At 47.8% G+C, this 24,065-nt stretch overlaps 1 protein-coding gene across 1 annotated transcript in view; it reads right to left on the reverse strand.

The window, feature by feature from the left end:
* LOC122794877 (nuclear autoantigen Sp-100-like) overlaps window positions 1–24,065 on the reverse strand; it is a 1,817,621-nt gene that overhangs the window by 81,198 nt on the left and 1,712,358 nt on the right. Inside the window, exon 6 of the mRNA XM_044063477.1 lies at window positions 16,463–16,537. Within this exon, the coding sequence (XP_043919412.1) occupies window positions 16,463–16,537 (75 nt within the window). The remainder of the gene's footprint in view (window positions 1–16,462; window positions 16,538–24,065) is intronic.

The raw sequence follows: 24,065 nt of genomic DNA on the forward strand, positions 1-24,065 counted from the left end.
CCACCCGATCAGAGAGGCATCCGTAGTAACTGTGGCAACTGGAGGAGGGGGAACAAAGGGTCGGTCCTGATGAAGAAGAGGGGAAGATATCCACCAGTTCAGATGAGTTCTGCACGATCGTGTGACTAAGATTTCATGCCTCATCGGAAGACTGTGGTACAACCACTGAGTGAATAACATCCACTGCAGAAGACGCATATGGAAGCGAGCCAGTGGTAGAAGAACAACGGCCGCAGCCATAAGACCTAGAACCTTTAGTATCAATCTGGCTTTGACCTTGCTGCTCTGCAATAGAATCCGAACTAATTTTTGGATGTCCAGAATTCTTTGATCTGTTAGTCTGGCTAACATTTTGACGGTGTTTAATTCTGCGCCTATAAAGGTGATAGATTGGCAAGGCCGCAGAGAAGATTTCTCGAAATTTACTGAAATTCCCAAACTCCTGCAAAGCTGCAGAGTGTAGTCTCTGGTCTGAAGAAGCTGACACCTGGTGGTGGCGGAGAGGAGCCAGTCGTCCAAATAAGGAAACACCTGGAATCCTTGACGTCTCAGATGAGCTGTGACCACTGCCATGCATTTGGTAAACACTCTGGGGCTGAAGTGAGGCCAAAGGGCAGGGCTCTGAATTGGTAATGACTGGTCCCTAGCCGAGCGGAGAAACCTTCTGGAGCGCCTGTGAATCTATGTGATAGCACGTCCTGAAGGTCTATAGAGCACATCCAGTTGTCCTTGCCCAGAAAGGGCAGAATGGACTGAAGCGTGACCATCCGGAATCTTGCCTTCTTGACAAATCTGTTTAGACTGCTCAGGTCTAATATTGGTCTCCAATCTCCCGTCCTTTTGGGGACCAAAAAGAATCTCGAGTAGAAGCCGGATCCTACTTGGTCTGCCGGCACAGTCTGGACGGCTCTTTTTCCTAGGAGCTTTGAAACCTCCTGTTCTGCCAAATCCCTTTGACCGGGCGAGATGTCTGGAAGGGATTGTTGAGGTACGGGATACCTTTCGAAGGGGATTTTGTAACCCTCGAATATGATCGACTGTACCCACATATCATGTGAGGGAATGCCAGGCTACTGGGTACAGCGAAATCCTTCCCCCGACTGCCTCCAAGGGTGGACAGTCGGGCAACACCTCAGGGGTGCTGAAAGGGCTTCTCAGGAAGAGACTCCCTGTTGCCCTGGTTCTGAGGACCCCCTGCCTCTAGGGCGGCGCATTATTGTTACCCCTCTGCCTCTGGGGGTAAACTGACCACGTGTGTCCGTGTAGCTCCTTGGGCTTTATGAACCACATCTTCCTCCCTTCTGACCCTTGGGATATGGTCTAGAAGGGGTGGAAAATTGACTCCAACGGCAGAAAGAGTTTTACCGTCCTGCTCACACCTGGTCAAGGTATCCTTCACCTGAGGTCCGAACAAAGCCGAACCATCAAAGGGGGTATTGGTGAAGGACGCCTTAAAGGGGTCCGCAAAATTACAAAGCCGCATCCAGGCTTGGCGCCTAAGAGCCACTCCTGTGCCTGCGGCCCTGCTCGCTCCATCGGCTGCATAGGATATGTGCTGCATGGAGGAGTTGGATAAGGAATTCAGGATTGCTAGCTGTGAGGCAATCTTTTCTTGAGCCCCAGCAGCAGAAGGATCCTGGACCACTTCACCCAGTTCCTTGAGAATATCTCTTTGAAGCCTGGTGAAGTGACAAAGGTAGTTCAGCGAACGATAGCATAGGTCGCTGAAGAAAACATCCGTTTCCATACCTGTCCATGGTCCTAGAATCCTTGTTAGGAGGATGGACAGGTACTGAAGGATCCGCCAGTTCCTTCTTAGTGGCCGCCACTACCATAGCATCCACAGAGACGCCTTGAAAGAAACTGTTTATCCGAGGGGCCGTAATAAACTTGGATGGTCTCCTGGGGACAGGTTCCACAGAATCTGAGCTGCCCACGCCCGAGCCACTACCTGCATAAGTGGGTCGAAGGCTGAGACACCCAGGAGGTGGAGGGTCGGGATCCAAAGCCTCCAGGTATACCGACTCATCCTCGGAGGGATCAATGGATGGCCAATTCCCCTCTGAGGAGCTCAAGGATGTCTGAAAAGGAGACATCCTCAGAGGGGATCGGGAACCCTCCGACTCATCTAAGTCGGTATCAGATGTAGTAGACTCGGGGGAGTCTGCGTGTTTCCTCTTACACGTCCTCTTCCGAGGGGGTTCACCTGCAGGATCAGGAGAAACTTCGGAAGAGGAGGAAATTCCCAATGGGGAAACCTGGGGCGATGGATCCCTGGGCCTGAGAGCAAGAGGCTGGCAAGAGGTGTCTACAGGCACCGAAGAGGGAGGAGCTAGAGGGATGGACCGTTGACCTGGCTCAGGAGCCAGGACGCTCCTCATCACCTCAAAGGCTCCCCCTCCCCAGGAGACCGGAATATCCCCGTTCCGAGGATACAGGAATTCCCGGCTCCACTGAGAGGGAAGGCTCCGAGGCCGATGTCGGTGCCGAGCTTACCAAAGCCGAAGCCCCGAGAGGGACAGCGGGGTCGGACAAGGGTCCGATGCCACTAGCCCCCTCGGAGCCGACAAGGGAAACCCGACGACCGGATCCCTCCAAGGAAGGTCTCAAGGAGGAGATCGAGCAAGACGACGGAGCGAAGGATGTATCGGCTCAGCGCCAAACAGTCGCTGTCCCGAGAGCTCGCCCGAACTCTGGTGGGGAGTCGGAGGAGGAAGTTCAAGGGTGAAGCAATAGCAAGTCTGTTGAGACGGGCTATGGAGCATTTGGGCCAGTGCCTGCGACTTTAACAGCCTGCTTACCACCCTCTAAGTCGTGGTCAGACAGCCTGGAAGATCTCAAGATCGGCTCCGATGGCTCCGCTCCGACAAAGAGGAGACCTCGGAGCCGAGTGGATACTCCAACGAAGGGGACCGAGATCTCTTCGGGACGGCAATTGGAGCTGAAGTCCCTGAATTCCAGATGGAGCCAAGGTTTCGCCCGATGCTGGATAAAGTGTCGGCTCCAGCCGAGCCGACAAGGCCACAGTAGACCGGTGTCGGAACCAATCGTGCCGAACCCACTACCTTGAAGCAGAAAGATCGGCTCCAGCCGAGCGACCTCGCCCGATGAGCCGGAGCCACCGGAGGAGGCTTGGATACTGTAGCCTGAACCTTCGGTGGCTTAGGTTTACTAGACCCTGTTTTAGAGGGAGAACCTTCTGGCTTAAGTAAGCCGCGGAGGATCAGTTTATTCCTCCTTTCCTGCAGGACTCTCTGGCTAAAAGAGTGACACAAAGCACAGGAGTCCTGCAGGTGCAAAGGCCCCAGGCAGTAAACGCAAGAAGTGTGACCGTCTGTCAGAGACATTTTCTGACAGCACGAGTCACACTTCTTGAAGCCTGAGACCTTGCCTTCCTTTGACATAGTCCTAGAGGAAGAAGTCACACAAACACCCCAACAAACACACAATTAATCCCCAAACACAGAGACACACAGGTAGGGATTAACCAATGGGGTCTAGGCCTAACTTAAAAGTGTTTTACAACTATGAAAAGAATTTAAAAGTTTTTAACTATAAGGGAAATAGGGTGGGATGTAGAAAGACTACACACTATGAAAAAGGGTAAAAAGGGGGAAATAAATCCCTAACTAAGCTTTTAGACAATATTAACTTACCTCAGCTGGCAAAGGAGACCTCTTTCGCTAAGCGGCAAACGAGATCTGAGGTAGTTCCGCCTTGCATCATGGGATATAGGGTTGCCTCGAGCTGGTAAAAGGAGTTCTCAAGCTAAAGCAAGTGCCGAGTCGGAGCCGAGGATCGGCTCCGAACCCATCCAGCAAGAATGAAGGCGAGATTGACAACTTATCAAAAATTTCAGGTAGCAGCCGACCAGCACTTTACTACTGCTTCAGGCTCCTTCAGCAAGAAATACTGATGTAATGGCGTCGGCTGCCTGTTTTATACCCCTGACGACCCAACGTCATGGAAGAAGCGACAGCATCCGACGCAGAAATCCCAAGACTCTGGTATTCGGGCTGACTGAGGGCTACCTGCAGGCAGACAACCCAAGTGTGATGACTGCAACAGAAACACAAAGAACATCTGTGCTATGTTCTGTGTGTTTCACTGTTGCAGTCATCACATTTGGGTAGATGACCAAAGCGGAGGAAATGGGTGGAGACAGTCAAGGAAGCTAGGGGCTGGCTAGGATGCCCTGGCAGACTGCAGAGGCAAACCCTGTCCTGTATTTGGAGAAGAAAGGCAGGTGGTAATGATTGGTAAAAGTGTGAACATATGTCCAGGTGGCAGCCTCCAGGGATGTCCCTGGTGGAGACTCCTCTGAAGAAAGCTGCAGAGGTGGAGGCTGCTCTGGTGGAGTGTGCCCTGACCCCCCCTTGGGGGGGGGGGGGCTACCATGCTGTTTGTAGCAGAAATGGATGCAGTGTGCTATCCACTTTGAAATGGTTTGCCTGGAGATGGCTTTTCCTTCTGCCCCTGTAGCAAAGCTAACCAGCAATTGATCAGGCTTTCTGGAGAATTTAGTCCTGTCCAGATAGTATCTGAGCCATCTGTGCACATCTAGAGTGAGGAATCCTTTCCCGCTTGTGTGGGGATTAGGAAAGAAGGTGGGAAAATGAATGGATTGGTTGAGAGCCACACTGGACACCACCTTGGGCATATGAAGGATGGGTTAGTTCTGAGGGATATTTGGTCTGCATGGAAAAAGATTAAGGGTTCCACAGACATGAGTGCTTGCAGCTCAGAGACTCTTCTGGCTGAAGTGATGGCCAGAAGGAATGCTGTCTTGCATGAGAGAAAAATTTTAGCTCTGCAAGAGAAGCTGGTTCAAAAGGAGGCAGGGTGGGCTTTTCCAAGACAAAGTTAAGTCCCAAGCTAGTGTCGGTGCCCTTCTGGGGGGCCTCAAGTTGCTAGCCGCCATGAGGAACTTGTTTGATCAAAGGATGTGAAAAAAGGGTCTGCTGAATGGGAAAATGCGCAGAAATAGCAGAGGCATGAATTTTTAAACAGGAGAAAGAGACCATGTTGTAGTAGGGTCAGTTAAATAATCCAGGATGAGAGGGATGGAGGGCTGTGCTGTATTGGCCCCCTTAGCCTGGATCCAGGTGCAGAACCTTTTCCATTTATCTGCATAAGACTTTCTGGTGCTAGGGCATCTGGCCTCACAGGTAACATCCAGAACATGCTTACTGAGGATAGCAGATTGGTTATGGAATAAGCCAAGCTGCCAAATTGAGCATCTGCAATTGGGTAAGCATGAATTCCCCCTCCCTCTGGGGAAGGTGGTTTGGAATCCGAGGAAGATGCCATGGAGGCAGCAGGGACTGGCTGCGCAGCAAGGGGAACCAGTGTTGTCAGGGCCAGTCTGGAGCTATAAGAATGGTCCTTGTTTTTTCCTCCCTTATTTTGAGCAGTACCCTGGGGATGAGAGGTAGGGGAGGAAAGCTATAGACTGAGAGGTTGACCCAGAGGAAGGACAGGGCATCCACTTTCCAAGCCATGCAGTGATGCTCCCTGGTGCAGAATTTGCTGAGCTGATTGGTGTGGGAGGTAAAAAGGTTTGACCTTTGGGCTTCCCCATTTCTGAGTTATTAGGGTGAAGGTACTTCTATTGAGCTGCCACTCGTGTGGGTCCAGAAGGTTTCTGCTTAATTGGTCTGCCAGGGAGTTGAGAGAGCCTGGTAGGTATTGTGCTAACAGGTGTAGTTGCATGGAAGAGGCCGTGAGCCAAAGGGTCATGGCCAGCTTGAATAGAGGGTAGGAGTGAGTCCATCTCTCCTTGTTGATGTACCATGATGTTGTCTGTTTTGATCAGGAGAACTTCTGGAGAGAGAAGGAGTTTGAAAGCTGTCAAGGCATGCTGCACAGCCATCTTCTCTTTTTGACTGATGTGCAGGGGGATTTGCTGTGGGCTCCATTGGCACTGTATGCATCTGCCGTGCAGGTATGCACTCCAAGCATAGTCTGATGCATCTGTGGTGAGGGTCAGGGCAGCAGGGTGTGGGGAGCAGGGCAGTCTTTTTGTGGGAGCATGCTGTTGCCCAAAGAAATTCCTGAGTCAAGGAATTATAGGTAGAAGAGTTTCCAGGTCTGGAGTGTGTGAACACCAAAGGCTCTTTAGGTACCATTGAAGTTTCCTCATATGCAGTCTGGCATATGGAATGAGGATTATGCAAGATGCCATGAACCCCAGAGCTTGCAGGATTTTCCTTGTAGAAAGCTGGGGCCTAGTGGCCAGTTGAGAGAAGTAGGCTGTCATCTGGGATGCTGTGTCCAGACTTGCCCCCAGGAAGATTACCCTTTGGGTGGGCACCAGTTTGATTTATTTTCATTGATTGTGTACCCTAGGGAGTTAGTAGGGTCTTTACAAAGGTCAGGTGCTTGAGCAGCTTTTCCTGGCAGCCTGCCTGAATAAGGCAGTCGTCCAAGTAAGGGTAAATTTGAGTATTTTTCTGCAAAAGGCAAGGGCTGGAGCCAGACATTTACTGAAAGTGTTGAGATCCTGCCCTGAAGCAGAGATATTTCCTGCACGATTCCCTGACAGGAATGTGGAGGTAGGCCTCTTAGATCTAGGGTGGCTAGCCAAGCGTCCTTGGAGAGCATGGGCAGCAGCTGCTGGAGGGTGAGCATTTTGAATTTTGGGATCACCAGGAAGGTGCTTAGAATGGATAGAGGATGGGATGCCAGGTGCCCTTCTTTTCTGGGCACTAGAAAAAGTCTGCAGTAAAAGCCTTGGCCTATCTGTTCTGCAGGAACATGCTCTACTGCCCTCAGAGAGAGCAGGGAAAGGATTTGCTTTCGAGCCTCTGCGCACTGATTTGGTAGTAGATCTGGGAACCCTTTTGGGGTTGGAAGGGTGTGGAAGGAGAATTTGCATCCCTGATGCACAATGTTTAGAACCCATTGATCCTTGGTAATGGTGGCCCAGGTGCTTGAGTGAAAGGGGAGTTTTCCTCCTAGGGGTAAGTGAAGGTGGGCAGAGGGGAGGTCAAGAGGAGGTGAGTCACTGAGTTCTTAACATAAGGGGAGGGCTTAGAACTCCCTGGTTTTGAAGTGGAGGTAGTCCACTGCTTAGATCTCTGCATTCCCTGGGGCTACTGTCTGTTGGGGGGGGGGGTCTGTTTCCACGGGGCCTAGGCTGGGGTCATTTACTCGGAGCAGGAAAGGACCACTGCTTGGAGGGAAAATGCCTGCTGAACCTAGGGGGCTGGACCTGTAAGAAATCTTTAACTGTTTGCATAGATTTTGCTTTTTCTTCCATCTTTTTAAGACCTGTTCTACTTTAGTGCCAAATAAGTTCTTTGTGCAAGGGGGCATCCAACAATTTAGATTTGACATGGTCTGGCAGGGGTTATTCCTTAAGCTGTGCATGTCTTCTAATAACAGATCCAGTGACTGCTGCCCTGCAAGAAGCTTCTAGGGTGTCAGAACCACAGTGCAAAGTGTGTTTAGTTACTTGACTTGCAGAATGCATCAAGTCTTGTAAATCTTTAGATTCTGCCCAAACAGGAAAGGAAGACCTTTTTTGTTTAAGAAGTTCCAAGGTATGCTGGTGATATTTAACCATATAAAACTGACAATTTAGTGCCCTGATAGCAAGAGTAGCTGAGGTGTATACTTTTTTACCCCATCTGTCCAATGCTCGAGAATCCCTGTCTTGAGGGGGTGGGATTCTTAGCAGAGGTTGCTTTAATCCCTTTTGGTTCTTGAGAAAGGATCTCAGGGTCAGCTGTTGGATTTTTAAAAAGATATTTGAGTCAGGGACTCTGTAGTATATATGTCTGGTTTTCTGGGAGCAGGAGGTAGGTAGTCAGGAGTCAAGCTGGATTCAAGGAAAATATCAACCACATCCAGGACTGGGGGGATGGCCAAGGGTCTGTTGTGGAAGATCTAGGAATTCCCAGAGTCTCTTTTTAGACTGAGGGTAGTCCTGACTCTCCCATTGGAAAGGCTCCCTTAAAGTATGCAGGGTTTCCACAAAGGAAAAATCCTCAGAGGCTGAAGGAATGGATTCCTCTGCATCACAATCCTCATAAGTGGGGAGGGGTTGCATGTCTTCATAGTCAGATGCATCAGATTCATCTGATGCTTGTTCAGACAAAACTACTAGGGACAGATCTCTTTTCCTTTTGAGGGGGTAGCTTGGCTTCCCCTGATCAGCGTAAGGTTTTCTGCCATTTCAAGCATTTTAGACAGAGGCAAGGTAGCAGGTGCCTGAGTGGGTAGTCTGTTTCTTGGGTGTGGTTCGAACCCTGGGCCTAAAGTACTCTGTTTTCGAAAGAACGGTAGTCGAGAAATAAGACATTTTTTGTGTCGAGATTCGGTGGTGCGAAGGACTTCCTCAGAAGCCGGCGCCTGTTCAGTGGCTCTAGACCTATCCAAGGTAGAGACGACCACAGGATCATTAGACAAAGAAGAGTTTTGCAACATACTAAACTCTGAAAAGGTCTCAGTAGCGGCCTGCGAATCAACTGAAGTGGGCATCAGGGGCTGCAAAAGTGCCTTAGAGTACTGGAAGATAGACTACTAGCTTAACGGAAGCGTCGTCGGTAGGTTTGGACCTGTGCGGTCTCTGTGTATCTTTATATTTTTTTGGAAGATCTGATGTCGGATGACTTACCAAAGCCATATCGGAATTAGAGGAGTGGAAACGAAAATATGTCTACAAAAAGGGGGCTGACAATGGATAGTTCTGGCGTTGAACAAAGCACAGAAAAGACAATGGGGGACATCGTTGTCTGGGCCTAGACAAGTGAGGCAGTAAGAGTCGAAGTCTTGGTGTGGTATTGGCCTTTCACAGGCGAGGCAATTAACTTTCTTATATCAGTTAGTGCAAGAAAAAAGGATCCCCAATGGGGTACTTAGCTTTAGAAGACTTCAACTTCAGTTCCGAAATGAAAACTCAGGTAGTAGCCGACCGGCACTTGTGCAAACTGCTTCTGCTTCGGGCTCCATGGCAAGAAAGACTGAAGTAATGGCATCGGCTGCTATACTTTATACTACTGACAACCTGATGTCAGTCCTCAAGCGACAGCAACTGACAGAAATACTAAGTCTCTGGTATTCAGGACAGCCAACGGCTACCCTGGCAGGGATAACTCTAATGTGATGACTGCAACAGTGAAAACAAGAAAAACATCCGCAGGCTATGAAACATCCTCCTTGCTGATAGCACAGGGAGGGGGGGATGGTTGAAGGTCCTGGGAATTCCATTTGTAACTAACTACAGTAGTTTGAGGGACTGAGAAACCTGAGAGTTCTCCCACTGAAAACACCAGAGCATTCTAGTAGTCTCAGAGAAAGTGAATCCCTCACAGGGAGGTTCGGATAACATACTCTTCACAATCTGAAGGCGAAAAACCTGCAGCTGAGCCTTCACATTCTGCTACACAGATTCAAAATCTTGAACCTCTTCATGGAAAGAAGAATCAACATCCTGTACAAGGCCCTGAGACAAGCCCAATTAATTACTCCTGTCCAGAGGAACTGACACAGTAGAAGTTAAAGGTTTAGTTTTCTGCCTTTTTGATGACAACTTTGGAGCAAACAGACTTAGTATTGCCAGCAACAACTTCCCCAAGCATGGGCACAACATTCTAGCTAAAAAAGGTCACATTCCCTGCCCCTTCTACCATAACTAGCAATGGTTTTTTCCTTGCTCTCTGAGGGAACCCAAACAGCAACAGACGACACTGCTAACATCTAGTCCATTGTGGCTGTATCAACAATAGAGGAATCAGAGGAAAAAGATGAATGGTTTGAGGGACCAGCTTTGGCAACATCATTCTCGCCCACATGCTGCTGGGACAAATTAGTAGAGCTGTGATGGCAAAGGATGTTTTTCCAGCTTAAAATCCAGCTAAGGAAAGTACAGGTTTTGTACCTACCATAAATGTAGATGTTAGAGTGTATACACTGCTGCAGTCATTTCACTTGGGTTATCTGCCGTCAGGTGGTCCTGCAGTCGGCCTGAGTTCCAAAGTCTTGGTCCGGCGTCAGTTGCGGTCACTTCTTCCGATGTCACTACAACAGGGGTATAAGAGACAGCAGACGTCATTTTCTTCAGTTTTTCTTTCCTCAGATGTCAGGTGCCCCCAAATAGGAAGGCAATACGTAATCCTAAATAAACATACATAATAGTTATAATAATAAAAAAAAAAAAAAAAACAATAGCTTCAGCTATAAGCAAATACACCATATAGGTTGTATAGAAAGAGGGGTGTAGATAAGTCCAAGCTAAGAAAGAGGGGATGGAGGGAGGGTAACCTGGACTGCAGCAGTGTATACACTCTTAACATCTACATTTATGGTAGGTACAAAACTGTACTATGTTCATCGTGTTACACTGCTGCAGTCATTACACTTGGGTTGAATCCCAAAGCTGAGGCTGGGTGGCTGGTTTTATACAGGGTTAGGAGTGGCTATGAGGCCCTGCAGAACTGCAGTGGCAAAGCCAGCTCTGGTTTTTGAGTATCAAGGTAAGTGGTAATGTTTAGTAAAGATGTGCACAGAACTCCAAGTTGCAGCCTCCAAAATATCCTTGGTTGGTACTCCTCTAAGAAAGGCTGCTGAGGTGGCTGTAGCCCTGGTGGAATGTGGCCTAATGTTTCCAGGCACAGTTTTCCCATGGTGTGTGTAGCAGAAACGTATAGTGTCCTATCCATTTTGAAATGGTCCGTTTTGAAATGGCCTTTCCTTGTGATCCTGCAGCATAGTATACAAACAGTTGGTCAGATTTTCTGAAAGCTTTTGTTTTATCCAAGTAGAAACGTAACTGTCTGTGAATATCACAAGAATGCAGAAGCCTCTCCCCTTTATTCTGGGGGTTTAGATAAAAGGTGGACAAATGAATGGTTTGTTTGAGAGCCACACTAGATACCACCTTTGGCATAAAGGTAGGGTTAGTTCGTAAGGAAACTCTGTCTTGATGAAAAATGATGAAAGGTTCCACTGCCATTAGTGCCTGTAACTCAGACTCTCCGTGCTGAAGTTATTGCTAGCAGAAGAGCAGTTTTCCATGACAGATTTTAAGTCTGCTGAAAAAGCTGGTTCAAAAGGTGGTAGAGTAAGTTTTTCCAAAACAATATTGATGTCCCAAGTTGGTGTTGGTGCTCTCCGGGGCAGTCTTATGTTCTTAGCCCCTCTGAGGAATTGTCTCAGTAACGGATGTGAAAAAATAGGAGGATCCGTGTTGTAATGAACTGAAATAGCTGAAGCATGGATCTTAATAGATGAAAAGTAAAGGCCTTTGTCCTCAGTTAAGTATTGTAATATCTGAGGAATATTTGGGACAAAAGGGTTTAGGTCTTGAGCCTGGTTCCAGGCGCAGAATCTTTTCCATTTTTCTGAGTAAGTTTTCCTGGTGCTGGGTCTCCTGGCCTCCAAAATGACATCCATAACAGCTTTAGAAAGGAGTGTTGACTGGTTGTTTAAGTAAGCTGCCATGCAGCCAGATTTAAGGTTTTGAGTTGGCTGTGCAGATTTAAGGTTTTGAGTTGGCTGTGCAGGATCTGATTGTTTTGCCGAGTCAGAAGATGAGGAATTTGAGGTAAAATCATGGTGGGTCTTGAGCCATGTTACTTAATATTGGATACCAGTGCTGTCGTGGCCAGTCCGGAGCAATGAGGATCATTTGTGGCCTCTCTAGTCTGGCTTTGAGGGGTACCTTTGCCAGAAGAGGCAGTGGAGGGAAGACAAACTTCTTTAGTGTTTTCCAACTGAATGATAGGGCATCCACTTTCCACGCTAGTGTGTGGTATGTCCTTGTGCAAAATTTCTGTAGTTGGTAGTTTAGGGGGGGAGGCAAAAAGATCTATGTCTGGGCTCCCCCATTTTTGAGTTATCATTGTGAATACTTGTGGATTTAGTTTCCACTCGTGAGGATCCATGATATTTCTGCTTAGAACGTCTGCCAGTGTATTGTTCTTTCCTGGAAGGAACTGTGCTTGCAGTTTAACTTGATAGGCCAGTGCTGTATTCCACAAAGTCATTGCTTGCCTGCATAGGGGGTAGGAATGTGTGCCCCCTTGTTTCACTGTGGTATTGCCCATCTTTAGTAGCAATTGTCCTGGATGTAGAAGGTCCTTGAAAGCTGTTAGGGCATTTTGTACAGCTAGCATCTCTTTTTGATTGATGTGGAGATGCATTTGGTCTGTGGTCCACTTGCCCCGAATACATTGCCCTGCCATGTGTGCTCCCCAGGAGTAATCCGATGCATCCATTATCGTCTGCCTGGCTGTGGTAAGGAGAAAGGCTGTCCCTTGTTGTGGTGATATGCCTGTGCCCACCATAGAAACTCCTGTTGAAGGAAAGGAATGAGTGGTGGTATTGCTTCCAAACTGTGGCTGTGCAGAGTCCATACTTTTTCAGATACCATTGTAACTTCCTCATATGCAGTCTGGCATATGGAATTAGTAGTATGCAAGATGCCATGAACCCAAAGGCCTGCAGAATTTTTCTTGCAGGGAGTTGGGTTTTTGTTGCCATCAATTGAAAGTATTGAGTCAGTTCTCCTTGTTTGTCTGGCGTGAGATGAGCCATCTGGGCGGTTGTATTTAAGCTGGCACCCAGGAATATTATTCTCTTGTGAGGGCACTAGTTTTGACTTCTTTTCGTTTAATGTGTACCCTAGGCAACTTAGTAGTTTTTTTTTTTTTTTTTTTTTTTTTTTTACAAACGCCAGATGCTTTAGAAGAATGTCCTTGCTTTCTGCTTGAATAAGGCAGTCGTCCAAGTAGGGATATATTTGAATTCCTTTTTGTCTGCAAAAAGCAATTACTGGTGCCAGGCATTTTGTGAAGACCCTGGGCACAGTAGACAAGCCAAAGGGCAGTGCAGAGAATTGGTAATGCGTTGAACCTGCTAAGAATCTGAGGTATCTTCTGCAATTTTGTCTGATAGGGACATGCAGGTATGCCTCCTTGAGGTCCAACGTTACTAGCCAAGCCTTCTTGCCCAGCATGGGAAGAAGTTGCTGTAGTGTCAACATTTTGAATTTGGGAACTTCCAGGTAAGTATTTGGAGTAGAAAGGTCCAGAATGGGCCTCCAGGCTTTGTCCTTTCGGGGGACCAGAAAGTGTCTTGAGTAAAATCCTTGTCCTTGTTCCTGTATTGGAACCTCTTGAATAGCTCTCATATCCATGAGTGCTGTAACTTGTTTTTGAGCCTCTGCCCATTGATTTGGTGGCAGGTTTGGCATTCCTTTTAGCCTTGGTAAAGTGTGAAAGTGGAACCTGTAACCTTGAGATACAACATTTAGAATCCATTTGTCTTGGGTGAGGATATGCCAATTGTTTGCAAAAAGTGCTAGTTTTCCTCCCAAGGGAGCTGCCAAGAGAGATGCTTGGCAGCCGGAGGGGGAAGTAATTGGGACTGTTTTAGAAGATTGCGGCCTGTCTTCCCCTCCTTTCCGGGTTGAGATACCCCATTGACGAGGCTTGTAAGAGCCTTGTGGCTGATCTCTGCCCCTTGTGCGTCTGTATCTGCCCCTCTGAGGTCTGTCTGAAGTTTGAAAGGACCAATTTTTAGTTGGCCAATTTCTGCTAAAACGAGGGGGCTGCACCTGTAAGAAATCATTGACCATCTGCATAGATTTTGCCTTATCCTCCATTTTCTTTAAAACCTCTTCTGCTTTGACTCCAAATAACACATCCTGCTGTAAAGGTGCATCCAATAACTTTGCTTTAACATGATCAGGTAAACTTTCTTTTTAACCAAGCATGCCTACAAATGACAAACCCTGTAACAGCTGCCCTACAAGAGGCTTCTAATGAATCAAATCCACATTACAAAGTATGTTTGCCCACTTGTTCTGCTGCATGCAATAAATCCTGCATTTCCTTATAGTCAGGAAGCTCTGAATTTGGAAGCATCTTTTGCTTCAACTGAAACATCAAAAATTGCTGATATTTCAGCATGTGAAACTCGCAATTTAAGGCCCCCATGGCTAGAGTAGCTGTATACTTTCTTTCCCCATCTGTCTAATGCTCTAGAATCCCTTTCAGAGGGAACTGGATTTTTAGCAGTAGAGGCCTCAACCCCTTTGGGACCCTGGGAAATGGTTTCTGGGTCAGCAACAGGGCTCTTGTATAGAAATTTGAGATGGTCAGGGACTCTGTAGGATCTGTCAGGTTTGACTGGGGCTGGAGGTAAAGAATCTGGATTCAAACTAGATTCTGAATAAACATCATCCACAATATCGAATACTGGTGGAATGGCAAGGGGTCTGTGCTGAGGCAAGAAGAGGAACTCTCGGAGCCTTTTCTTGGATTCTGAGTAATCCTGGCCCTCCCAGTGAAAATGTTCCCTCATGGTATGCAGGGTTTCCCCAAAAGAGTAGTCCTCTGGGGGAGAGGCTGAAGGGATCGATTCTTCAGCATCAGAATCCTCATAAGGGGGAAAAGAATATTCCTGTTCAGAGGAATCCGAGGAAATGGAAACCTGGTCAGAAGAAACAGTCTTCCTCCTGTCTAGGCCTTTTATCAGGAGGGGGATGGGAACCCCTGATCAGGGTAATCAAGTCTTCGGCCATTTTGAGCATCTGTTTCTTAGGCATGGGGGCCTGTACTGGAGAATGCTGTACTGGCTTCTTAACTTTTAAAGGGGTTTTAGACTTGGCAAAAGATTTTATAGTTAGTGTAGTCTGTCTGAAGACACCTTCTGCAGCTGAGGACTGGTCAGCTGCACCAGATCCCTCTTCAGGCGTGGTATCGGTAGGGCCTAAAGGTATAGTATCCGGAGGCCCAGCCATCTCCGCTTGGTAGTCGGAGGCAGCCTGTGGTTCTAAAACAGTGGCTGTCAGGGGCTGCGAAGGCACCTCACTGAAAACTGGAGAACCGGTGACTGGCCTAGCAGAGGCCTCGTAGTCAGGTTTGGGTCTTGGATGCCTGTCCTTATCTTTGCGCATCTTATGTATCCCGGTCGGTTGCTCCGACGGCATGGTATAATTGAATTTTCTACCAAAGTAATGTTGGGCAAAATCAAACAGACGTTTAATAGTGCGCTTGTTAAACCTAGCACAAAACCGACAACCAGTGACGTCGTGGTCTGGGCCTAGGCATGGAATACAATAAGAATGAAAATCCTTATGAGGTATTTGCTTCCCACAAGAAATACAATTATTAACTTTTTCTGACATCGGTCTGAGGCAAGAAAAGTTTCCCCAATGGGGTACTTCGCTTTACTGAAGACTTCGGGTCTGAAATTCGGATTGAAAATCTCAGGAATTGGCCGACCGGCACTTGCGAACTGCTTCTGCTTCGGGCACCGCGCGGCAAGAAAGACTGAAGAAAATGGTGTCAGCTGCCTCTTTTATACCCCTGTCACACTGACGTCAGGGAAGAAGCGACCGCAAACGACGCCGAACCAAAACATTGGAACTCAGGCCGACTGTGGTACCGCCTAACGGCAGATAACCCAAGTGTAATGACTGCAGCAGTGTAACACGATGGACATCTAATAGTTCGTGCCATAATAAAGACAAAAATTATGCTGCTTACTTCACAGGGAAGCTTAGCAGGACTAGTCTGTAAACAAACTTGCAAAACATCAGCACACCCCCCACAAACAAAAAAGCAACACAGATGTGTGTCAGTACTGTATGCCCAAGGCTGTTTAATTTAACATACTAGAATGGAAGGAAAGACAGGCAAAAAAGAATCCGCGATGCAGTACACTGTTTTGGGCATTAACTAGGGAGACAAGTACATTCTGCAAACTGGAAACGACTGCAAAAGTTCACTAGAAATAGTTTATTCTTAAATGCTATGTTATGGTAAAAAATACATGTACAGTAGTTTGTTTTTTTTTTTTGCTATCCTTTTTTCAAAGTGTTTCAAGAACAAAATATTTTGCTTCTAAATTCTAACAGTTATGAAAATATTGCATTACAAACTGTTACATCAGTACCTTAAAAATACTGACCTACTAAAATGAAGACCAGACCAATGAGTATTTCTCATTACTATTGTAAAGTACCCCGCCCCCCACACAATGGAATTATTTAAATGGTTAACTTAAATACATTATATTAACATGGGGAGAGCAGCACATACTTCAGGTACTTGTGCCATGTTCATAACCACTCAAACAATTGTGCCACCAGACATAACCAAATTTTAATGGGTAATGAATACAATATATGCATACAGGCATTTATTGTGACACCTAAAACATTTTTCTCATTTGAAATATGCATGGTATACATTGACTAAAAACCTGTGAAAGTTTCTACTGTGACAGAACAAGGCCTTGCAAATAAAATGTGCATCTGCTGAATATATTTAATCATGACCTTAGCAAAGTACCACAGACTACTAAAAAAGCATGACATACAGCCTCATGTTGTACTTGCAGTCTGTGTATTATTGTCCTGGTGCCACAATAAAAAACAATAATTCTCCAAAACCTGACAAACTGTTCTCTCTTCACATGTATGGATTCTTTCATTATGAACGCTTCTTACCTGATGAACTGACATCAGGAGATCCTGTTTTGAAAGAAACTTCAGAAAGTGGTGTTTCTGCAACATTAGTACCATCTAAAAATGAAAAAATAAAAAATTAACACATTTTAGCAAATTAAATCAATACAAATGAAATAAACGAGATTAATGCAGAAGGAAAAGTATGACCTCACAACTGAGCCTAATTGGTATCCATACCCATGTCTCCCTGACTGGTCAAAATCATCAAGTCTACAAGGATTCAGCCATAACTCGGGTGTAGATTAAAACAGATTTCATAATCTACCCCTTACACTTAGTTTTAGATGAGATGTGCTCAGTTTTTTTCATGTCACACTTAAAATGCAGAACTGAAATATAATAGACTTTTGAATGCTGCAAGTAGACTTGGCTATATGGGTTATACACCAACTACAACAAGCCAGCTTTGAAAGCTTCAGGGCACCTTCTATATGTCCAAACTGTTAGATTTGAGCTGAGCTGACTAAAGGCAGGTTTGGGCACCAAGGCCTTTAGAACTTTCATGCAAACAAGAGTGAGACAATGAAAAAAGCACTGAGGACAATGCTAGGAAAACAAAAAACAAAGATCCCCACTCTAGAAACAAACATACAAAAGTAAGGGGGGGTGGAGGGAGCAGCTACCACAGCAGCCATCAATTATCTGTCAAGTTTACTTACGTAGCTCTAATATGTTCATCATATTAATCACTGCTGCAGTAGCCTTAGCTATATGGTAAGACTGACTGGAACAAGAAGGGAAGAGGGACCATGGCCCATGGAGAATGGGCCCACCAAAGTCTGCGCTAGACATGGAGAAAAAAGAAGTTGTGTACTCACCATAACGTTCCATCTGAGTAGGTACTTCATTTGTCTGCAACCTGTGGGTATCGGATCCGGATCCGAGCCTTATGTAATTTGTTAGATAATAGAGAATATGATTGGATTGTAAGACTAGCAGCAGATGTGGCACCAGGATTGAATGCAAGTGTTTCATTAAAGCCTGTTTTGATTAAAATACAGCACACAAGGTTAAAATAATAACATATATTAGCAAGTATATACTTTGAATATGTTGAATATATTTTATTGAGTAAGCACATTTTTATGTAGTTTTATTATAATGTCTTTTTTTATTTGTTTATTGTAAGTTTGTATTCCTTCATGTCATATGACCTTGGCTGCGGGTCATGTGATGTCCTGGGCTTGTATTTAAACATGTGATTTTATTGTACCTTTTGTTAAGCATTGAAAAAGGGTTTTGGCCTGAAAGCTTTGTTTTTGATAAAGGTTTTTGCTCTCAACGTTTGTTTTTTTTTTATCGGATCCGAGCCGGCAGCTTTCCAAGCTACAAGATCCGAGCTCCTAGCTCCTCCCCCTACCCATAATCCCCTATGTGCTACATTACCTCAGATCGAATTTTTTGCCTCTTACACAACTCCTACCTTCGATAGAGGAAGCAACACCAGATAAACTGTCGTAAGGCAGAACAAGATCTCTTTGGTGATCAGGAATCCCGAAAGGTTCAGGGGATGGCAGGGGGGGGGGGGGGTCGGTTGCAGACAAATGAAGTATCTACTCAGATGGAACGTTATGGTGAGTACTTAACTTCTTTATCTGAAGTAGTTACTTAATTTGCTCTGCAACCTGTGGGACAGAGTCCCCAGCTACCTAGGGAGAAACCCTGGGTGGCCTATGGAAGGATATTCCGAAGCACCGCAGAGCCAAAGGAAGCCCTACCTCTCGATACCATATCCAACTTATAATGAGAAATAAACGTATGTGAAGAGGACCAGGTAGCTGCAGACCATATGTCATCCAAGGGGATCCTAGACCAGAAGGCTGCAGGTGGCCACAGCTCTCGTAGAGTGAGCGCGAATTCCCGTAGGAACCGGTTTACCTGCAGATAAGTACCCGTGGACTATGCGTTGACAAATCCAATTTGCTATAGTCACTTTGGAAATGGCCTTACCCATGGCTGATTTAGCAAAAGACACGAACTGGTCCGATTTGCGAAACTCCTTAGTCCTGTGCAGGTAGAAACGCAGTTGTCTGTGCACATCCAATTTATGCAATGTGTATTCTCCTTTATTCTGAAAGTTTGGGAAGAACACGGGTAAGTTTATTGATTGATTGATATTTGACTCCGAAGCCACCTTAGGTAAGAACGATGGATTAGTCCTGAGGAACACTCTATCCTTATGAAAAATGAGATAAGGATGCTTCATACATAAGGCTTGAAGTTCTGATACCCTTTTGGCTGAAGTAATGGCAACCAAAAAGGCTGTTTTCCAGGACAAGAACTTTAATGGAACCAAAGCCGCGGGTTCAAAGGGTGGGCCTGTCAAGGCTTGTAAGACTAAGGCCAAATCCCATGGAGGCACCACCACTTTCACCGGAGGCTTCAAGAGGAAAACGGCACGCAAGAAGGTTTTACATCATTTTGTAGAAGCCAAAGATCCTAGTCAGTCTCCCACATGGAAATGGGAGATGGCTGCCAATTGCACCTTAACTGTTGAGGCACTTGCTCCTTGTCTGAATATCAGAGACAGGAAGTCTAGAATAGTAGGAATAGGAACTGTAAATGGATCCAGGCCTCTATCTTTGGCCCAGACAGAGAAGAGTTTCCATTTGCTGTAGTAAATCTTCCTAGTAGTCGGCTTATGTGCTGCGACTAGAATGGCCTTAACAGGAGATGAGATACCGGGAGTCCTAGCCATCAGGGGAACAGGAGCAACCAAGCCGCAAGCTTGAGGTTCACCAGGTTCGGGGTTTGTAATCCCGCCGGATGTGAAATCAGGTCTGGAATGGGATCCAGTATCCATGGCGGAGATACACTGCGAGACCGCAGGTGCGGGAACCAGATCTGGTGAGGCCAGAATGGGGCTATGAGGATAACTCTGCTCCCCAACCGACGGGCTTTCTGTATGAACTTGGTCATGAGCGGGAAGGGTGGATAGGCATACAGTAGACCGGACGGCCAAGCATGGACTAGAGCGTCTCTGGGATTCTCCCCTTCGGGGGGGAAGTATTGCGAAGTATTCGCTGCATTTTGTGTTTAAGGGAGAAGCAAAAAGATCGCAGCAAGGCCAACCCCATTTGCGGAAGATCTGCTTCGCAACTGATGGATTGAGAGACCACTCGTATGGAGTGAGAATCACTCTGCTCAGTTTGTCCGCCAAAATGTTGGACCGACCCGGAATGTGCGTTGCTACCAGAAAGCGGTTGGTGGATATCGCCCATTCCAACACTCTCATAGCCTCCCGGCAAGGGAGGTAGGACCTGGTTCCTCCTTGCTTGATTATGTACCAGACCACTGACATGTTGTCTGTCTGGATTGCAATAGTCCCCAGAGGTAGAAGGTTGTGGAGAGCTTGCAACGCTAGAAGCACCGCCCTCATCTCTAGGACATTGATATGCAAAGTGGTCTCCAGGGGAGTCCACGTGTCTTGGACGGTTCTGCCCGAACAATGCCCCCCCACCCGAGGCGAGAAGCGTCCGTGGTCAGCGTGGCTTGGGGGGGGGGGAGATAACAAAAGGCCTCGCTTCCTTTAGCTCTGGGGCGTGGAGCCACCAAAGATGGGAGTGCCTGCAAACTCTGCTTAGGGGAATCGGAGTACTCAACGGATGGAGTAGCAGGGACCACTGAACTTGAAGGGTCCACTGCAGAATCCTCATTCGCAGACGCGCGTGAAGGGCGAGAGTGATCACTGCTGCCATAAATCCTAGTGCCGTCAGAACTAATTCCACCTTCGGGGCTGGGCTTTGAAGAAGAATTAGCACCTGACACGACAAGCCGTTTATCCTGTCCGCAGTTAGCATTGCTCGAGAAATGCGGGTATCTAACTTGGCCCCTATGAACTCCAGGACCTGTACGGGGCAAAGAGAGGATTTCTGGAGGTTTACAGAGATGCCTAAGCTCTGGGCAAGGGTCAGAGCATAATCTCTTGCCAGGCAGAGCTGATGCCTGTCGGTGGCGGTAAGGAGCCAGTCGTCTAGGTACGGGAAGACCTGAAAGCCCTGTAGTCTCAGGTGGGCTGCAACCACTGCCATGACCTTGGTGAACACCCTGGGGGCTGAGGTGAGGCCGAACGGGAGAACCCTGAACTGGTAATGACTGGCTCCCAGCCGGAAGTGGAGAAACCTTTTGGATAGTCTGTCCATCAAGATGTGGTAGTACGCATCCTTGAGGTCTATTGAGCACATCCAGTTGTTCTGCCGCAGAAGGGGGAGAATAGATTGGAGGGTGACCATCCGGAACTTTTCTTTGGGAATGAACAGGTTCAAAGCGGAGAGGTCTAGAATGGGTCTGAGGTCCCCCGTCTTTTTTGGCACTAAAAAGAACCTGGAGTAATAACCCGATCCGGACTGGTCTGGGGGGATGGGCTGGATGGCTCTTTTTTCTAGCAACTTCAGGATTTCTGAAGCTGCTGCCTCCCTTCGATCGGGTGGAACATCGGGGAGGTGTCTGGTCGAGGGAGGGTGGTTTATGAAGGGGATGGTATAACCTCTGGCTATGATGCGGAGCACCCATCGATCTGTCGTAATTGACTCACAGTTTGACAGGTGCTCCGACAACCGCCCCCCGACTGCCTCCAGAGAGGGACAGCTGGGTAAGCCCTCAGGGCTGTTGCGCGGGTCTATCTGGGAAAGGTTCCCTGGACCCAAAGTTACGCGGTCCCCCTCTGCCTCTGGGCCAGCGTCCTCCTTGTCCTCCTCTGCCTCTAGAGGACGAGGGGTCCGAAGCTGGATGGGATTGCTGGGACTTACGGAACCACAGCTTCTTTTGTCCCCTCTGATTCCTAGAAAAGGATCGTTGGGGATTAGAGAAGCGGACCCCGATGGCAAACAGCGTCTTCCCATCCTTCTCGCTTTGGACCAGCATCTCACGAACGGTCTTGCCGAAGAGCGAAGATCCGTCAAAGGGTGCATTTGCAAAGGACGCCTTGAAGGGATCCGCGAAATCGCAAAGACGGAGCCAGGAGTGACGTTGCAAGACTACCCCGGCTCCGCTGGCCCTAGCGGCTCCCTCCATGGCATGGGAGAGTAGACGCATGGACTTGTTAGAGATTGACTTTAGAGTGGCCATACGAGTCGAGAAAACTTTTTTGTCCTCGACCGACATGGACTCTGGGGGGGCTGCAGCATATTCCTTAATTAAGTCTCGCTGCAGCCTAATGGTATGTGCCATGTAAGCGCCCTTACAGAAAAGGTCGCTGAACTAAACATCCGCTTCCCAATGCGGTCCAGTGCTCGAGATTCCTTATCTGGCGGGTGAACCGAAGAGCTCTCCTGTGCGAGTTCTCTCTTCGTGGCAGCCGCCACCAGCATGGCATCTACTGGGGTTCCCTTGGCCCAAGACAATCTATCCACTGGGGGGCTAAGGATCTTGTCGGGATGCTTTGGGATAGGCTCCACGGTGTCGGGCTCCTTTCACGCCCTGGTAGTAATGAGGTCTACCAGGGGGTCAGCCGGGGAGGACACCCAGGAGGTAGAAGGGCCTGCCTCAAACGCATCCAGGAACACAGATTCATCTGCGGAAGGTTTTTGGGCAGACCACCCCCCTCTAATATGCAACATTTCCATGATGTCTCTGAAGGAGACTGACTCGGGGGGGGGGGGGGGGGTGACCTTGGGGAACCTTCCCCTTCATCTAAATCCATGTCGGTTGTGACTGACTCTGGGGAGTCCAGGTGCCTCCTCTTGCAGCAACGCTGGAGGGACCTCCTCGGTGGGACTGTCCGAAGAGGGCTAGTCAAAGGGGTCCTGTTCCTCTAAGGGAACCAACTGGAGGGGCTTGGGCAGGCTGTCCCGATGGTCGGATGATGGAGAATAGACCCACATGCAGCGGGGGTAAGGGAGGATCCGACGCCCGGACCGGGGACCTGGAGGTCCTCGACAGTATCCTCTCCACAACCTCAAAAACCAAAGGAGAGCTACTCTCGCCAGGCTCCGAGAGCTATTTCCTCGGCTCCGAGGTAGGGATCGGGGTCGGAGCTGATGCAGCCTGAGCCGAGAGAGAGGTGTGCTCCGAACCCAACGGAGCCGAAGACACACCAGCTCCCCCGGATCTGATGCTCAGCCCTCGGCCCGAGAGCTCGGATCCGACAGACTCAAAGGCACAGTCGGCGAGGCGACCGGAGCTATCTGCGCCGAATTCCTGGTTCCGAAAGGACCTGGATCCGATAACTCAGAGACCCAAAAACGTGTCGGAGAAGGAGTAATCTAAGCAAATATGGGGGCCGCGGTCCCCCCCAGGGGGGGGGGGCAAGAGCACCCCCATCTGCATTTGGGTATGAATGAATCGGCGCATCATCTGATCCATATCTGCTTCAGTGAGGCTTCTTGTTGATCTTGAAGAAATAGTCGAGGCGGACCTCGAGGGAGACCGATCCTCCTCCTCCAGCTCCGGAGAAAAACGAGGTGAACGGAGCCGAGAGGGGGAGGATCCATAGCCCCTCGAGGGAGACTTAGTCAGCTTAGACGGCGGGGCTGAAGGTTGAGTCTCAGCCCGCCTTTTGTGGGACTTACGTTCCTTGTCTTTGTGCCTTTTTTCCACCATAGTGGAGGTACCCGAATCCCCCCAACTCAAACCCAAAGAGGGAGGTTGAGTCGGGGGCCCAGAAGGCACGAGAGCTGTGGAGACGGCCTGTGTCTGAGAGGGGGAGGAAGAAGAAGCTGATTCCTGAGGCAACAAGCCCTCCAGGATCAGCTTGTTCTTCCTAACCCTAATAACTCGGGGATTAAAGGCTGCACAGATTGTGCAGGCCGATGACAAATGGGCCGCCCCCAAGCATAAAACGCACTGAGTGTGGCCATCCGCCGGTGAAAGCTTATGGCCGCACTCAGACTTTGAGAACACCGCCTTTGGCCCTTCAGCCATAACACCACTCACACCAAAAAACACACCCAAACACTAAGGGGGGGGGAGGGTGAAAGGCGGGAACTAACAGAAACAAACTAGTTAGAAAGGGGAACAAAGGTACCTAACTAAACTTTCGCTAAATAACCCAAGAAAACTAAACACTCAAACAAGATTTTTTTTTTTTTTTTTTTTAACAAAGAAAAAGGTTCGATCTCGCCAAAAAGCCAAGGAGCTCTTCAAAAGTAGCAGCTTCAGCCGTGGCAAAAAATGATCTGAGGTAATGTAGCACATAGCAGGGGATTATGGGTAGGGGGAGGAGCTAGAAGCTCGGATCTTGTAGCCTGGAAAGCTGTCGGCTCGGATCCGAGATCGGATCCGATACCCACAGGTTGAAGAGCAAATGAAGTAACTACTTCAGATCAATCTAGTTTATATTGCTTTGGAAAAATGTGCGCACACAGGACCAATTTGCTACTTCCTAAATACGTCTGGATACAACTCTTTACAAATACCAACAGATGAAGCTAAGGCCCTAGTAGAAGTCATAACCCTGCCTGGAATGGTGGTATTTTAATGGGTATAACAAAAGGTTACTGCATGAGACAACCTTAGTCTGTTTTGACAAACATACCTTCAGGAAATTAAATGATCAGATAGCTGCACACTAAACAGTACTTATCTTCAGTTCTCCCAGTGGAGACAGAGAGAGAGAGAGAGAGACAGAGAGAGAGAGAGAGAG

This window comes from Protopterus annectens, chromosome 2.part1, assembly GCF_019279795.1.
Source record: "Protopterus annectens isolate FY-2018-M chromosome 2.part1, PAN1.0, whole genome shotgun sequence".
NCBI lineage: Eukaryota > Metazoa > Chordata > Ceratodontiformes > Protopteridae > Protopterus > Protopterus annectens.